Below are 18,501 nucleotides of genomic sequence, written 5' to 3' on the forward strand. Positions count from 1 at the left end.
TTCTCTTGTTAAAACGATTTTGAAATGGAGAAATGCTTCAAGCTGATGGAGGTTCCTCCCCGAGATAGCTTTTACACACATGCTTTTTGTGGACTGATTCCTCAATACATACTCTTTGTGTTTTTTTCTTCTCGTACCTAGATGGTCCCCACCGAGCTGGTTGAAAAAGAGTTCTGGAGACTTGTTAGTACCATTGAAGAGGATGTGACAGTAGAATATGGAGCTGATATTGCTTCAAAGGAATTTGGCAGTGGCTTCCCAGTTAGGGGTGGGAAATTTAAAGTTAGACCAGAAGAAGAGGTAGGTCCTTATTAGTTCACTGCGTACATTTTATTGCAGTTCTTCATTAAGTCTCCTTGGTTCAAAGCACAATAATGGAACTGGGTTGAAAAGTGTTTGTTTTGTGCGTCTGACACAGTATTTGAAGAGTTACATCACAGTTTTGAATAAATATAATTTGCTGTGATCAGACATTAAAAGCCACAGGTTTGTCCTAGAAGTTAATAGATAACTTCCAAACTAAGAAAAAAACAACAAAAAAAGGTCTCATTTTAACAAAGCAGGTCAGGTAAGGTTTGTGAAAGCAGCAAAGACAATGGAGGTTTTGTTCTTTGATTCATTGACTTGTTTCTTATATTTTTCAGTTGGGAAAGATGCTTTTCTTCTGTTGCTCATTTGGCAGTCTTACCTTCTTGGGTATTTTACTTCATGTTGTATAAACCTGTGACTGTTCTGTTACATTTTCAGGAATACCTTGATAGTGGCTGGAATTTAAACAACATGCCTGTGATGGAGCAGTCTGTTCTTGCTCACATCACTGCAGACATATGTGGAATGAAATTGCCCTGGCTATATGTAGGAATGTGCTTTTCTTCATTTTGTTGGCATATAGAAGACCACTGGAGCTATTCGATTAACTATCTGCATTGGTGAGTTTGAGGAATAAACTCAGCCTGAGAAGCAATTTCCCTTTCATTCCCCCTTCCCCTTTTTAATTAGTGGACTAAAACCAGCTTCATAGAGGTCAGGCCAGAATAACTATTGCAATCCTGCAGCAGCAGCGTTAAATTTGACAGTGTGACTCCTGCATTGATTTGCTTTTGGACAAGAGGTCATATTTTGGAAAGAGACATCCATTCCCAGTTTTAAAAAATCCATGAGAGATGCAGCAGATACTCCATCAAATGTTTTATTATGCTCAATGTAAAACTAAGAACCATGCAAGTTTTTTTGAAAATCATCTAGCTTCAACTAACAAACTTAGGATCCTGCATATTTTTTTGTCTGTTAGATAGATCATTCTATCATAAATCCTCTCATCAATTGAACACTTGTCAACTGTAATCAGGACAGATCTTTGCCATCTCTTTGATAGTCTAAATAGATTGAACTTCTTAAACTTCTCACCTTAACAGCTTTTCTAGAGTTTGAATTATTCTTGTCACTCTTCCTGAAACCCGTCAAGCTCTTCCCCTTTCTTTGTTCACGTAAATATCCCAGGAAAATGATAAAACTATACCCCAGCTACTATTCACTAGGTTTTCTTTTTGGTCAGTTATTCAGTTGCTGCTCCTTCAAATGGCTGTAGTGTAGCACAGTCCAAGTAGTCAGTGACTTAATTTGCTTCCTTTCTTAGTACTTGACATTATTAAAACAACTGTTGGAGTGAGGTTAAGTGAGTGAGTGATCAGGATTACATTGTAAAAATTATCTTCCTTGTAATTTGTTGATTTTTTTGTTTGTTTGTTTTTTTTGGTCTGGGTCTTCAGCCAGTCTGAAAACTGTGGGAAGGAGAAGGGTTTTTTTTTGTTTGCAGTAAAAACTTCATTTCTTCTAGGAGAGTTTCCCTCACTGTTATTAGAATGGAGTTATGTCCTCCATAACTTGTGCTGAATTGCATTAGTGTTTGCAGTCAAGGCCAGAAAGGGCGTGTAAGTGCACACACGTGTACATACTCCACAGACACATGTGAAAGTTGCCCTACCTATCTGCTTTTAATTTATTTCTTCTCCATCATGAAAGTCCTTGATGTCTTTTCATTTGCAGATATTCTTCTGTATTTCCCTTCAACTTAGAGGTTTAAGTCTGGTGGTTTTAGCTTATTCAAGAGCAGTGGTGTAGTTGAGGTTAGTAGTGTTGGTGGCCAGAAGAGTCAATCTTAATGACCTGCTGCTGAATGCTCCAAACTGAAAGGACTTCAGAAGCCAGGAGGCAGGACTTGTTCTTGTGAAATACTAGGGATGGCATGTCCATCTTCAGTGTTCCCATGTGCCTTGAAGGAGCTTGTATCCTGGTACAAGCAGATAGTCCTGGGTGACCCAGGCTACAGCAGCAGACCCTTCGTAGGGTTTAAGGCAATAGTTCTGCTGCATAACTCTGAATCCTGTGTCAGTTCTTGAAATGGTAAAAGGAGAAAAAACAAATCTTTGCTTCTAAAGGTGCTTGCAAATAAATCAATAAGATGTAAGTCCTGATCAGAGGAAGAATTACCATCACTGATGCTGGTGTTTCTCAAGGCAGGAAGGTGGAGCTGTCAGGTACCAGTGCAGAAGGAGCTGTCACCATCCTCCATTCTGCGGCTTGCTGCCTTCGTGAGGCTGACACCTTAACGCATCCATCAGAATTGTGTCTGTTGTCTGTTCTCCTGAAGTCCAGAGAACCCTGGTACCAGTATCCTGGCCCAAGTTTAGCATAATTCATAACTGCTGTCATCCACTGACATGTATCAAGGAGCAGAATTCTTGACTAACCCCGTCAGGACACAGGACAGCTTTTAGTTGCATCTGTGGCTGGTCTTCATGAATTCATACAATTGTTCCAAGATGATGACCAGGTCCAAGGCTGCATAGTCATTTAACACTGCGTAGTGGTGACTCTGCTTGTGCTGCTCCCTGTGATACCAGTGTAACTGCCCTTCCATAGTTCCTCCCACTAGCTGTCCTCTTCACCACCATAGAGCTCCTGTTCGAGCACAGGAATAAGCTCCTAGATATGAGGGATGTGCTTCTGATTCATACTTCACTCTTTTCTTCTGGAATCCTCCCAATTTCTTCATGATTTATGGAAAAAAATAGAACACTATTGGGTCAGCTTTACTCCGCCAGCTCTTCAGGAGTCTGGGGAGAAGATGATTTGCCTGTTATCTTCTTTTCCAAATACCATTTCTAACATTGTTCTTTATAAGGAATTGGAAGGCATTTTCATCTTTGTGCTGCAGTGAGCCAGCTTCATTGTAAACCTCAAACAGTATCTACTGAAACACATCTGTATAACCTTAATTTTCTCAACTGGCTTGCATTGGGTTAAGCTGTTGCTAAAAGTTCTTTGTTTCTACTCTGGATATGGATTTTTTTTCTTTTTTCCTTGATGTCTTTTGCATAATTTGGAAGTTTAGTTTCTACTTGGTATATATTGCTTTTATGGCAGTTATGCACAAGACAAAAGAACTGGCTTTGGTTGTTAGATCCAAGAGGGAGTTTGTGTTCATGGTAAAAGACAAACAACTTATGTTTTGAAGTTGTGCTGGAATCAGCAGAACTTCACTGAGGACTTCTTCAGTCTTTTTCTTCCCCAGAATATTTTAAGTATGTGCTCAGAAGTGTAGGCAGTTAAAAACTTAGGTCTGGAGGAGGGACCTGTGTAAATTGTGAAGATTCAGGAAGGTACATAATTTTTGCATTCCTTCCTGCTGATAGCCTTCTTTTGACATGGTGTATTTTAAAGCAGAAGACTGAAAATGTAACTTAAAAGATTGCTTATATTTAACTTTTTTTAATAATCTTGCAGGGGGGAGCCTAAAACGTGGTATGGAGCCCCAGGGTATGCAGCTGAACAGCTGGAGGATGTAATGAAGAAGCTTGCTCCAGAGCTATTTGAATCTCAGCCAGATCTCTTGCACCAACTTGTCACCATAATGAACCCGAATACTTTGATGGCCCACGGAGTACCTGTATGTTGTTGGACTCCTGTGCTACTCCCCCAAACCCAACCCTCTTTCATTTGCACTGAATTCTACTTCAAAGCTGATAATTGAAGCCACTTTTATTACAGAGATGGTGTGGTAGTTTCCATGTGTGTTGTATCTTCCTTGTCTAGTATAATGTGCCAGTATGAACAGATGGGCAATGGAATCATTGCTTTTGGAATTGCTTGGCAAACTCTTCTCTGGAGATCCACCTTAAAATATTTCTATTTCTGTATCTCAGCTGGGAAGTTTAGTCTCGACCTTTGAAACAATGGCAGGAGCTCTTCCTATGTCTGTCTAATCAGACACAATTTTTTTGGCATAGAGTTTCTGACAAGGGGCCAAAACCCATTCTTCCTTTATTTGTCATCCACATCCTCTTATTTTTCCTGGATAAGTTCTTAGGTATTTTAAAACATTTTTCATCAGTTTCCATCATGCTCCATACTAGATTATTCATGGGAATTATGTCCCTTTACAACTTAATTAGCTTTTGACTAGTTGACCTTGGGACTTAAAGGAAAATCTGGAAAAAGTAGCAAAATTTGTGGTGTGTACTATGCTTTAAGAGACTCCAAAATTGAAAAATGCAGGACGACCTGCCTGCTTTCATGCTGATTGTATAGCACCAAAAGTATTAGATTTACAGCAGTATGAACTTCTGAGTAGGTTCCAAATTTCTCTTCCCCTTCAGCTGCACACTGAAGAGAGCCTTGCCTGTGCTTTACCTCTGTAACTGTGCACAGAGCTAGCAGAGTGCAGAAGGCACAGACAGCTGACTTTAAATGGCTTAGAGTGCGGGTATGGCTGAATGAAACCTCTTTGCTTTCTAGGATTTCATATGACGGGTTACCAAATGCTAGTTGTAATTCTTGGGCTTACGTTTTAAAACTATCCGAAGTCATCACAGAAGTTACTAGTTCTCTTCACAGCCTTCACTTCTGTTGAGGTTTGACCTAATGCTTGTCTATCTTTTCTCCCAGGTTTATCGAACCAATCAGTGTGCTGGAGAGTTTGTGATCACCTTTCCGAGAGCTTATCACAGTGGCTTCAATCAGGGTTTCAATTTTGCTGAAGCTGTGAACTTCTGCACAGTTGATTGGGTATGTTTCAGAAAGAGTTTTTTTCATTAAGTTTGCAGTTGCAGAGTTGTTCCTAGCTGATGTACAGCTGTAATGTACTGCTGAGGCATAAACCTAGTCCACAGATCAGAAGGAGTCTCTTACTGGAAGCATAATGTTTTGCTGAAGGTATTTGTTTTGTGTAGTGAACTGTGGGCTTTTTCTGGTTCCTCAGGTTTGGTTTGAAATCAGACATTAGGGCTGATGTGTCTTTTACAGCAGGAGGTAGGCAAGGTCCTCTGCAGACCTAGAATATGAGAAGCACCAATACTGCTAGAATCTACTCCTTTTGTGTCCCCAAATTCCATTCAAATCATCAAGAGTTGGAATGAAATTTTTCTCTTTATTGCACTGGGAATACTCTTTAAGAGGTGCTTTCTACAGCTGAAAAGCAAAGCTGACTTGGAATTCTTTTGTACTTTAGCTTTTGTGATTAAATTGGATGATACATTTAACACACATTAAGAACAGTTTTGATAGTCCTCTTGGGGAAAAAATAATTAGAAGAATTGCATCTGATGTGAATATATCCTCTTGGATAGCAGAGGTGCTGTAGGTTTTTAGGTAAGAACACCTTAATGAGAAGGGAACAGGAAGTTTTAATGTTCAAACAGGTTTACAGACCTGTACTTTATTCCCAGTAAGCTTCACTCAGCTCATTGAAGTAACAGAGATAGGCATACATTACCATTATTAGGTCATCGTAATTACTAAGGTTTTTGTCGTTTTTAAAATAAAAACAATTGAAGGATAGTTGCTCCAAATTTACAAGTAATTATTTGTACTTCCCAGCAGATTTCTCAGACACACAGTGTTGCCTGATCTCAGAAAGATCCTTTGAAGCTGCTGATATTTCACATGGCTCCTCTTCTGATTTTTTTTTTTTTTCCCCCAAAATGTCTCAGCTATTTGTAAATGTAACCCATCTAAAAATGTTGCTCAGTTTAAAAAACACTACTTAAAGTAGGAGATGGCTGAAACTGGAAGAAAGCTTTCTGCATTGTGACTGTGCTTGCATATCAGTTGGTTTGGTTTGGGTTTTCCTCTTGTCCTTCCATGAGTTTCATACTGGACTCTTAAGGTGTAACCTCATTGTAACCTGAGTGTTGCTGCCTGCCTGGCCAGTGACAGTGGTAATAAAGCTATGAGTAACCTGCCCAGCTCGTAATTATTTGTTTACTCTTCCTGGGGTTAGTTTAGGGACTTTAATGGTTCTGGAGTCAGCAATTTTATGCCGCACAGGTCACGTCCTACATAAACCAGCCATATCATTTGAGAAAAAGGTGCAGCGTGCCCTGCAACCTGCCTTTGGGCAGGGCATCCCTCCAGTGGTAGGAACATGCCCTTTCCATTGACACTTCCCCAGCCTCTGTGTATTTTTTAGCTTGGGTCTTCTTGAGCCTACTGTGGTTTAGTGATAGAACCTACTAGTGATATTATGCCTAATTACATCTCTTCCAGGCAGTGCATTCCCCCTGTGAACACAGCTTAAACACGCTGCATCCAGTGTCCACTCTAAAAGAATTATAAGCAGTCTTGGTTTACAAGAACTCAGCATCTTGATTTCTCCAGGTTTACATTCTGAGTTACTAATATTGTTGCTAGAAGGATTTGTCTTGGCCATTCATTTGGATAGTTTTTGATTAGTAGCCTAAAAAGTCAGTACCTTACTGTAGTTTTCAGAATAAATTAATTCATGTATTTAATGTTTTCCAATGCAGCTGCCATTGGGTCGCCAATGTGTGGAACATTACCGTCTGCTAAACCGTTACTGTGTGTTTTCTCATGATGAGATGATCTGTAAAATGGCTTCCAAAGCAGATGTTCTTGATGTTGTGGTAGCATCTACAGTTCAGAAAGACATGGCTATTATGATTGAAGATGAGAAGAGGTTGCGTGAGAAGGTCGATAAACTGGTGAGTTGTAGGGGATATGTGTTGTCAGTGACTTAGAGCTACGTAGTACCTTCCTGAGGAGCAGTGTCAGGGGAGCAGTTGGGTAAAGAATCATTTATTGTGCATTTTGTTTTAGCATCTGCCCTTTAATATTGTTTAGAATGTATCTGTTAAAGTAATGTTTGTTCTTTCAGTAGTTTAGTCAGAATAGCTGTTTTTTCATGAACTAACATTTCTGTCTACCTGGTTTTAATATCTTATTTCTAAGCTTCATTATTCCTTTGGTAAATTTAGCTTCTGATGTTTTAGCTTAAAATAATCACTTCTTCGTTAGACTTTGAAGTGATGTAACATGCTCTTTTGCAGGGAGTGACTGACTCGGAGAGAGTTGCTTTTGAGCTGTTTCCTGATGATGAGCGACAGTGCTTAAAGTGTAAAACCACTTGTTTCATGTCTGCTGTTTATTGCCCATGCAAACCCGGGTTATTGGTCTGCTTGTACCATGTCGAGGATCTCTGTTCCTGTCCCACCTACAAATATAAACTGGGGTAAGCTTTAGATAGCAAATACTGCTGTGTTCTGGAGATATTTACTGTACGTGTAGATATTGTGGTTTGATAATCTAATGCCTACTCTGTTTTGTCAGTGGTGCTGGTCTCGGTATTTGGTTTCTCTCAGTCCTTTGCAAATACAGTTACCCCCAACACAAAGTGCCTTTTTTGTGCTCACATACAAAGACTCTTTTCTTTTCAGCATTCAGCTCTTCTTGCTCTATAATGACAAAAAATGCTGGATAAGTTAGTTTGCTTTTTTATTTATAGCAACAAGGTCATCATCCCTTATATCCAGTCCTTGCTGAGTAATATATTTTTGCTTTTGTTGCTTTCCTTCCTGTTGTCATCTTTCCTTTCCTATTGTTTGTTACATCTTTGTCCTGCATGAATGTAGTTTGCCCTAAGACAGTTTCACAGTTGCTTAAATTGTAATGTTGAAATTGCTTTTTGCAGCATTTGCAATATTGATATTATCTCGGGAGGAACACGGTGTGGTTGTAGGTCTTAATTATATAACCCTGGGTGCATAGTAGATCATTTCTGTGTTGTATGGGCCAACACATCTTGATGCCCTTCCCCTTCCACCCTCCTGCTCCCCCAAGTTTTTGCTGAAGAGTTTGAATTTTGTGCCACTTGTAGTTACCGCTACACCCTGGAGGAGCTCTACCCGATGATGAACGCGCTGAAGATGCGTGCGGAATCATACAATGAATGGGCTTCCAATGTTAACGAAGCTCTGGATGCAAAAATTAACAATAAAAAAAGTAAGTATTTTACCTTTTGTCTCCCTCAAATAATTTTAAACTACTAATTTCTTGGTTTTAATTTCTGAACCTTAACAACTTCTGTTATGTGACAATCAAATCCTATATAACTTCATGTTTTAAGGTAAGTATTTTAGATGTTATAGTACCAGAAATTATGCGAAGCTGTCTGAGAAGATTGTAAATCACTTGGACACAAAATGTAACTGAAGTTGAAATAGAAATGTTTTTATTGTGTTGTCTTATTCAGCCTTACCATTTAAAATCCATCACAAAGGGAGACTCTTGTTAACTTAGTATCTTTCCCAAAAGGTCTCATCAGTTTTAAGGCTTTGATAGAAGAATCGGAAATAAAAAAGTTTCCAGACAATGATCTACTGCGACATCTCAGACTGGTTACGCAGGATGCAGACAAATGTGCCTCGGTGGCGCAGCAACTCCTTAATGGCAAAAGACAAACCAGGTAAATGTTACTGTATGTGTTTGCAATGAAACTGAGTCACTAAAGATAGATGCCCATGGCCAGTGAGAGATGCCAGTGTTCTGTAAGACTTAAAAATGAAAGTAATCTTTTTGTCTTCTCAAGAGAGCCATCTTTTTCAGGGAGATTCACCTCTACTGCATGTAATAAGTTAAACATCCTGAGCTTTCAATCTCTTCTTCCTCTGTGTTTGACGGTTGGGCAGTAAATTCATTCTAATGTTCCCCGAAAGGAAAAATTGGTGTGATATTTCCAGACAGAGCAACACCCAACAAGATACAGTCCACTTGTCTTTGTGCCATGGGGACTAAAAATCTGTCGGTGGTGCATATGTCATTATATTCATTACACTTTATGCCTTGTGGAAAAATAAAGTGTCTTAACTCTTGAGCTGATGATGATGGGAATACTGTATGAGAAGTCTGAAAAATACTTGCTCTTTCTTTGGCGACACTTATGTTAAATCTTTTAGACAGGTTATTTGCTTGAGGAATTTGAAGACAGGGCCGTGCAGTGTTTGGGTAATAGATTCTTTGTGAACTGGCTGTCTGGTCCCGCTAGCACTTTCCATGTCTGAAATGAGTCAGAAGATCCAGAAGGACAAGGCCAGATTTCCTCACTGCATCGGTTTGATCGTGACTGTACTGATGTACTAGCCTTTCTCTCGGGGATCACAAATTACCATCTTCTGTTGCAGATTCTTCACCCAGACTTAAAATGGCAGCATTTAGTCTTCTGGGATTATAGGTTTCTAAGAAAATCTTGGGTTTATGTACGTGGAGGATGAAATTGCTCAAGTCCAACAGTCTTAACAGTGTGAAGTACTTCAGGAAAAACTGTTCGTCTTTCATCCCAGCTGGACAATTTTCACCTGTTTCTGCTGCTTTGAACAATGTTTATCAGAGCACTTGTTTTTGTGCTGGTATAGCTGCACATGCATGGCTTCTGCATGTTGCCTGCCTCAGCAGGAATCTTGTAGCTTGTCACTCCCTGTGTTCTTGCGGTACTTTAAAGGACTTTGGTAGTAGAATATCCAACTACTATTTAGACATGATTCTGGTAGCTGTGCTTTCCCTTCCTAGTGGTCCTTGCATAAGTCTTCGTAGAAAGGACTTACAAAAATTATAGGACTCATAAAAAAAGGACTTAAAAATTAACCTTCACTGTCTTGCAAACACAAGAGGATGAAGCCCCTGTCACAGAAATGTAGAAGTATCACAGCAGGAAATTCAGCACCCCAACAGACATGACTTCTGCCAGATAGACGATTTCCCGTGCAGAGATTCATGGCACTGTTATTGAAGATCTTGTCTGCTCCTAATCTCTTCCTTCATTCAGCATTGAGCCATGTCTTCTCGTTCTGGCATCCCCAGTCTGGGTGATCTCCTGCCCCTGATATTTGCTCAGGCCTCCTGATGATGAACTTGGAGCAGCACCCAGGCCCCTTCCAGCTGTTCTGTGTCAGACAAGCTCTTCCAAGAGTCTGTCCTGCTCTTAACATGTACCTGACTTTGCTTGGCCTGGAAAGAGCAGGGAGTAACTTTTATCTTCATCTCCTCGACTTGGTCTGTTCTCTTGTTGCCATGATCGTGTACCAGCCTTTTTCACAGCTGTACTTGACAGCTCCTTCAGGTTTACAGACTGTGATGAATAATCCACCCAGTGTTGCGCTACACAGGATCAAGGCAGTGCTTGGATTCCATTTCTCATTCGCTCTAAAAGTGTTTTTAGCTCTTCTCTCACCACTTCTCCTTTGGTCTTTTTGGCGTATTTCTAGGAAAAGTCCAGTAGCATGTCTTCATGATTAGAACTTTAAAAAACCCATGTTATTTGATGATTTTTTTTTTTTTCTTAAAAGACTGAAGGGGGGAGTGATTATAACCTACGTAGGAAGACATAAAGAGAGAATAATGTGCTTAGAGTCTTAATACATGTTATCAAATGCAGTTTCATCTATGTGAAGTTCACCTATCTGCAGGATGTTGGGCAGCATTCATCACACCAGCTGCTCTGTGTTGGTGATGAAGGATTGTGGATTCTGCCTAAAGTTTGATTGGTGCTTTTGACAAACTTTCCTGTATGGACTGAGCGTTTTGTTCTGATCTCAGTTTGGAGGAGAGCCATGCAGTAGACTTGACTCAACTGGAAGGGTCATCCCTGTTAATCATGGTAGTCAGTGATGCTCAAGGATCTCCTCCTGTATAGTATTACACCACAGTTCCTGGGGAGAAGAGACCAAGACAGATGATAAATATTCTCTTAGGGTAAATCCTGTGACTCTGACTCACCATCTCCTCTGTAGTACCTGAAGAAATGCAGATGGGCCGTGCTTCCCTATTTCCATTGGTTCTTACAGTGATTAGAGTCCTGGCTGATGCTGTTTGGCAGATTGTTCTCTGAACGTTGTCTGAATGGGGCCAAAGGACAGTGTGGCCCTCATTCCCCTCTGGCACTGGAAGGGAACAGCACGACAGCAGCACAAGTACAAAGGGATGTTCTCACTATCCATCCCCTTCCTTCCTTGGGTCTCAGGATACCTTTTCTGCTTCTTAGTGTCCAAGAGTTTAGAGACCTTGTGCTTAGAGATCTTTGTAATTAATAACCCCGGATGGATGTGGGCTTTATTTCTGTTAATGCTTTTTTTCAGGCTCCTGCAATTTCTGGTTATCAGAAACATCTTGTATCAGTCAGTTTTGCAGCTTAGATATATATATGTGTGTGTGTGTGTGTGTGCAAATGTATATGTATGTAAATATTTATTTTAATAACTTGTGCCTTTTTCTGGAAAATTCTGCCAAACTTCCACAAAAAATAGGAAAACATTTTCAACCGTAAAGCAGCCTGTGTTGTACCTGAGCCTTTGTATTGATTTTATTGCTCAGCTTACTGTGGACGTTGCAACTTCCAATGTCATCTTGCATATCCTTTAAAAATAATTATTTTTAACATAGAATAGTAACTGAAATTTATTTTATAGTGTTCACATTCCAGTCATGCTGGCATATCCTGCTGGGATATTGTTTTCCTCTTTTGTTTAAATGACATATTGTGGATTAAATTGGAGCCAGCATTGTAAGAGATTTCTTTCCTTTTCTGTTCCGGCTTCTCAGACCTAGCTAATATTGGCTTGAGTTTAGAGAGGTTTTTTAATATTAGCCAATTTGTTAACACTTATAAGCCACTCATTTGATACAAAGCTTTTAGATAAAAATGAAAACGATGATTTCAGCGTAAAGAGGATTTTTCAGAAGTGCCTACATGACCTGTAACTATAAAACCCATTCAGAATTGGGATTTGTTCTCTTTTGGTATGGGCATGGGGAGAGCTTACTACAATAGCTATTGCAACATAACTGAATAGTTTATCCACAATTGCTTTGTGTTCTGGAAAAAAGCCTAATTTTATTCCATAATAACCAGTGCTCTTCCAAGGCTGAGTAGTTGTTCCAGAATACTATTTAATATGAAAGAGTATTTTCAACAATAGCTTGTTCTGCTATAGCTAACTGAAGTTTTCCCATGTATGTAAGCCCTAGGCTGCTTGGATGGTTTTGAATATTCTATTATTTGTGAGTAAAACTTGACTTACAAGAAATCATAAGCAGATGTTTGAGAAGTTTAGATTTTATTTTATTTGATAGTGGCATCCAACAAAGTTGAATTGTGTGTAATTGCAGGTACCGCTCCGGCGGAGGAAAGTGTCAAAATCAGCTGACTGTGAATGAGCTCCGGTTGTTCGTGAGGCAGCTGTATGCTCTACCCTGTGTCCTCAGCCAGACACCATTACTGAAGGTAACTCGGAAAATTCTAGGGGAAAAAACATGAGCATTTGTCACAACGATGTATTTGCACTTCATTCATCTCCTGTCTTATATGTGCTCCAAGAATAAATACCTTTAAACTGTCAGTAACTTGGGCATGTTGAGTTGCTTAAAAACGGAGCTTACTGCCCTGCTGGTGTTCATGGTCAGTAGACTTTTATACTGATAGAGGAATCAAAATGTTAGTTGTATGAAGTAATTTCAAAGAAGCAGCAGGATGGCCTGGGTAACTACAGATTAAAAGTTTGGGCCAGTTAACTAGTCTCCTCTTGAGAGTGAAGCCAAGTTTATCTGAGAATATTCAAAACTCCTTAGTGCTCTGAGTGACAGTTCTCCCATTCATATCACTTCTTTGTTAATCCAGAATCTGCTTTCTCAGTCTTGTAATTAGATACCTCCTCGTCCTGTCAACCCATGTTCCAGGAAACAACACAGATAACACCAGCCAAAGCTACCAGCCTAAATACATGTTCTAGCAGAGTACCTGCTGCTGACAGTGAGTCAGATCACTTTGTCTCCCACAACCAGCTAGTGCTGATTATTTGCTCACCAGATGATCAGCTCTCAGACAAGTTGAAAGTAATTCAAGATTTGGTGTCAGAATTTGCTGAAATGCTGCGTATCGCACTGAGCGGTAATAAAAAAAAGGAACATAAATTCTGGGTGGCTGCAATTCCTGTCTTAAAGGAGAAGGGCTTTGCATATTTGTGACTCTTGGAACCAGGAGATGCAGTGTGCAGCTCCTGAACTATCTCTTAAGGGTCCACACAATGCTGAGAGACCAAACGGCATCATGTGACTTTGAATCAGGATAGACCAGTTCAACTCAGCTTTGTGACTATTAATTGTGAAGCTTTATCTGGTGTGGAATATGTGAATCAGATTTTATGTAATCCTATTTGTTTGTTTATAACATTGTAATTCTGAAGTTATCTCACTATTTAAAAAGCAGTTCAGGAATGCCAGACATGCAAACAGTTGTTCTCCATCTGGCATTCGTGAACAGGGAAATATCAAACACATATGGTCAGGGTATTATTTTATATCATTCTCAACAATCCTAAATTATATGTAGTCATGCAAATAAGGCTGTTAATATAAATGACCAACAGTTACTGGAGATTGGTTCACAATTTACTATATCTCTAAAAAGGCTTTATTTCCATTATGTGTGAGATTGCCTACCTGGCAAACAACCTCGCTGGCAAAACAGCAAGATGTCAGCTGTGAAGGAAGAACTTACTGGCTGAAATGCTATTCTAGCAGTACAAGAAGCAGGGCAGGATGACTAGATACAGAATAATTCCAGCCTTTGCAGTAAGATTACACTGGCTAACTGTCCATTATCCCGGCTGAAATGCAAACAGCCACAGAGATACATTTTTGGCGTAATTAGCTGTTGGACATAAGGAGGGAGAGAAGGTGTTGCACTCCATGAAAGAATAAAATGCCTGTAGCTTACTGGGACTATGGTCCAGCTCAAAAACCTTAATGATGCAGCAGAAATGAACCCCAGAAGCTCTATGCCCTTCTCAACATTCTTCAAAACCACCTTAATCTTAACCTTGTTGTTCTTCAGCTACCTTAATCATTCCAGAACAAAACCAGAAAAGAGCACTGATGAAACACTTAAAAGTTTCCCTTTAGATCCTTTCTGTGGTTCTGAGTCCTCCTCTCGACACCTGGCTCTTAGCTCAGAGGAGTTTGGAGTGGAATTCCCTTGTCCTATAATCCTCAAGCTTGTGGACACGTTATGCATGAGGAGATGCTGATCTCCATCCACACTGTGTGTGGAAGACACACTGTTCAAGTGTTCCAGGTGTCAGGGTAGTTTGCTGTGCACGTTGTATGTATCATAGTGTAGTGTGTGCTGGGAGGGTTGCACTTAGATGTTTAAACTTGCACTTAATCATTTAAGAGATTTGGCAGTGGGTTTTCTCCTGATTTATTGTTGCATCTGTGTATTTCAGGATCTTCTTGATCGTGTGGAAGATTTTCAACAACAAAGCCAAAAACTCCTTTCTGAAGAGATGCCTAGTGCTGCAGAACTTCAGGAGCTGTTGGATGTCAGCTTTGACTTTGACGTTGATCTGCCCCAACTGGCTGAACTGCGGATACGCCTGGAACAGGCGCGCTGGCTTGAGGATGTGCAGCTGGCTTCCTCAGACCAAAACTCTCTTACTCTGGATGATATGAGACGTCTTATAGACTCAGGTGTTGGACTCGCTCCCTACCCAGCAGTTGAGAAAGCAATGGCGAAGCTGCAGGAGCTCCTTACTGTGTCTGAACACTGGGATGACAAAGCCAGAAATCTGATAAAGGCCAGGTAGAAGCTAAATCTTAGTGTTGTGTTTTGTAGTTCCGTGAGCTGTTTAAGATAGAAATATTTGGCTTCTGAAGAGGCTCTCTCTGTTTTGTGAACTCTTTCATCCAGTTTACAGCGTGAAGGCAAAACTTGTGCCATTCAGAAGGACAAGATGGAGAAGGGGCATGAGTGATTGAGCAATTTTAAACATTGGTGTTGGCTTGCAGTGTTTGTGGTGCTCCACTACCATTGTGCAAATTTTCCTTTTGCCATAAGGAAGCATTTTAAGATGCTTCTTCCTTCCTTTCCACCTTCTTCCCTCCCCCAGTGTCAGACTGGAGGGTGCATGTCCAGAGGGAGCTTAGGTATAGGCTTCCAGCTGGTAAAATTTTGTTATGTGGATTATTTCTAATGTTGAGGAGATTTTTCCAGATCAGTTGGTACAGAGGAGAAGCAAATAAGCCAACTATATCCTTACTGAGAAAAATTTTCTTGCTTGTTGCTTTGACTTTCTGATTTATAAAGTACAATGGGGAGAGCACAGTCTACTTGAAGTTCAGAAAGATGGCACAAACTTGTATGCAAATTTTCTTCTCTCAGGATTCCTGACTTTTAAATACTTTTAAAAATTTTTCCCCCAGTCTCATAATTATGAAAGCATTTGAGTGTTTCTTACACGTTAGTAATAGTTCTGTTTTAAAATGATAACTTCATAGAGCACAAAACTGGAATAAGCTTGCCATTGTGTTTGTGCCTTTTTAAAATGTCAAAATCAAATTCTGAAATACAGAAAAGCCATCTTGTGGGGTTTTTTAACCTTCTAGTATAGAATCTCTTAGCTGGTACTGTTTTAGGGTTCAGTGTGTGTTTGAGGAGCCAAGGTTCTGTCATTCAAAAGTTCATAAATATTAAATCTCCCATAAACCCCAATGTGTGAATATTTCTAGTAGCAGTCTATAGCAAGCAAATATACATTTCTAAAATCATCCCTGTGTTACTAATGCCCTGGCTGTACAGTAAGTGTCTCTAGTACTGGACATAATGTCATTATTTGGTGTAACCCTTTGGTTTTAATAAGCCAGATGGGTAGAATAACCCCAATTGTATTGCAGTGAGTGTTTTACATTCTGAGATGTTTTGTTTATGCAGACCACGGCAGTCCCTGAGCAGTCTTGTAGCAGCAGTGAAAGAAATAGAGGAGATCCCAGCCTATCTCCCAAATGGTGTTGCCCTGAAGGACGCGGTGCAGAAGGCCAAAGACTGGCTGCAGGAGGTGGAAGCTCTGCAGGTCTGTAAACTCTGCTCTTGGCTGTGTGGTGAGGGATAGTAACCCCTGTCAGTGTAACAGACCTACACTCTGTTGTGTGCACTTGGTGCTTCAGTATTGTACAGAATTAAGAATGCTTCATCTGTAACATCTGTTGCCCTAGACACGGTGCAGTTACACTCTGAGCAGTGCTATAGTTTTTACTTCTGTTTCTGGACCTGATTTGTCTTTCTTCACCTTTGCAATAAAATCTATTAACAAAAATCTAAAGTTAAAAAATACTATATTATGGAACTTTACCTTAAATTTTGCTCAGTTTGATTAGTAACAATTGCCTGGTAATCATATTTCTGTGTACCGTTCTGCACCCTACTGCATTCCTGAAACACATAGTATGGAGCAGGTTCTGTTGCTGACTCCTGAATAAACAAATCCCCTAAATCACTAATTTAGAAGATGCTAGAGCAAAGCCTTCATCTGCTTGATTAAACAAATAACTTTGCTCTAGCATCTTCTTAAAAAAAAAAAAAAATCCTATTCCAGGAATATTCCTGATCACACAAGAGTTCTATCCTTGTATTTTCTCCAGTTCTGAATGCACCTTTCTGGAGCATGCCTCTCACCAAGACCTGAGGATACAAGGATATTAATACTTACTGTGGTGGAATTGCCTCTTCTGAGACCCCATAGAATTCCCTTGCTGTTTCCATATCTGTATCATTAGTGATGTTTCAGACATCCTGTGATGGAGAGGTATTCCTTCGTTTGTTAGCCATTAAGCATGGCCAGTCTCAAGGCTGTTCTATTCCTCTATGGTCAGCCTTCAATTGCAGAGATTAAAATACTTGCGATTTTATAGCAATTCTGTCTGAATTTTGAGATGGAGGTTAACTTGATTTCCCTCTCTTCCTTCCATCTTTTCTCCATCCTCTTCCATTTTTAAGACTTCTTCCAGCTTTGTGTGATTTCCATTTCCATGTTCACACTCTGAAAGTCTTGAACTGAGCAAGAAGTTGACGGCAGAGAAAGAAAACCAGAGCCTGATAAAGAGGAAGGTTTTCACCTTGGCTTCTGGCACTTCCCAGTTTCCTCACCTGTATTTTTTTAAGGTTCTTTGCATCTTTTACAGTTCAGTGGCAGCTTAACTCTCCCCTCTTCTCTCTTCCCACTGCCCGCCTTGTGCTGTGCCAGTTCAAGCCCCGTGAGCAGTTGTAGCCTGGCCTGACTCCTTGAAGTGGTTCATGGCTCAGCCTGGCAAGTGCTCGAGCCAGGGGTCAGTGGGACTGCGCGGACCAGCAAAGGGTGGGACTGGGGTAGCCCTGAGTTCACTTTTTGATAAAAGTTGCCAAAGATTTCCTGGTATTTTCATTTGTCATTTTTTTCTATAAAGTGAACTCTGTATTTTCAGGCATATCTGACTTAAATTGGGCTTTTAATAAAAACTTATTTTTAGTTCAAGAAGCTTTTATTTAAAGAAATTACTTGTCCTGGGCTTAAAAATTTTGAAGGAATAAAGTTCATGGAATACTAACTTTTGTTTGAGGGCTGTCTCAAGAGGACTTAGGTGAATTGTTCTTGGCATTTGCTAATTTTGTGGTTTGGATTCTGAAATTCTGCCTCCTGAATATGGAAAAATGTGTCTGTATGTGCCAAGAATTTTTGCTTCTGTTCTGCGAAGATTTTAGTAAATGCCTGCAGTCATTGTGACTTGCAGAAAGTTCTTGGTTATCAGTACTTTGAGTTTTGCTGCTAGAGATGTTGGGGTTATTCTGGATGAATAGTTCTCGAGTCCCCCATCACTGCCTATTTTAGAAATTACCTCTCAGTGCTGCTTTACTGCTGCTCGTCTGACTGGGTTGCCTTAGGCATAGGCTGCTCAGTGAACGCACAGAGATCGCTTTCAGATGGCTCATTGGATATTGAGATGGTTCCTTGCTTTCGGCATGGCAGGGACTGGGTTAGACTTGCCTTCTGGGTCTATTTCAAAATTATTTTGATTTTCTGCTGTGAATGCAGATTGTTAGATTGGCAGTCTGCTTATATTGTTGGCAGTGTCTTCTTTTAAAAAAAACCAAAACTCTCATTTGGTAAGTATATTCTCCACCCCCCCTATACCCTCCCCAAGTGTTTTATTAGTTTTGTCTGTACTTAATGATTAGAGCATGGGAAGCACAAATGCTGGAATAACAGCTATAGAGGTGACTGAAGTGTCTCGGCAGTAAATTTGTTTTTACAAGTTCTACCTTCAATTAATCTAAATGACTTGCTGTGATTCATGGAAGTGGTATATTTTATATACATCAAGCATTTCTTAATTTATAATCTGCCA

General features: G+C 40.0%; 1 protein-coding gene across 3 annotated transcripts in view; it reads left to right on the plus strand.

Moving 5' to 3' along the window:
* KDM5B (lysine demethylase 5B) overlaps window positions 1-18,501 on the plus strand; it is a 56,949-nt gene that overhangs the window by 28,969 nt on the left and 9,479 nt on the right. For all 3 annotated transcript variants that reach the window (XM_074925380.1, XM_074925382.1, XM_074925381.1), the window contains 11 exons: window positions 142-300; window positions 748-929; window positions 3,787-3,949; window positions 4,948-5,067; window positions 6,807-7,001; window positions 7,347-7,528; window positions 8,174-8,298; window positions 8,611-8,761; window positions 12,457-12,571; window positions 14,571-14,926; window positions 16,055-16,193. In XM_074925380.1, coding sequence (XP_074781481.1) covers window positions 142-300; window positions 748-929; window positions 3,787-3,949; window positions 4,948-5,067; window positions 6,807-7,001; window positions 7,347-7,528; window positions 8,174-8,298; window positions 8,611-8,761; window positions 12,457-12,571; window positions 14,571-14,926; window positions 16,055-16,193 — 1,887 coding nt within the window. The remainder of the gene's footprint in view (window positions 1-141; window positions 301-747; window positions 930-3,786; window positions 3,950-4,947; window positions 5,068-6,806; window positions 7,002-7,346; window positions 7,529-8,173; window positions 8,299-8,610; window positions 8,762-12,456; window positions 12,572-14,570; window positions 14,927-16,054; window positions 16,194-18,501) is intronic.

This window comes from Athene noctua, chromosome 23, assembly GCF_965140245.1.
Source record: "Athene noctua chromosome 23, bAthNoc1.hap1.1, whole genome shotgun sequence".
NCBI classification, from domain to species: Eukaryota; Metazoa; Chordata; class Aves; order Strigiformes; family Strigidae; genus Athene; species Athene noctua.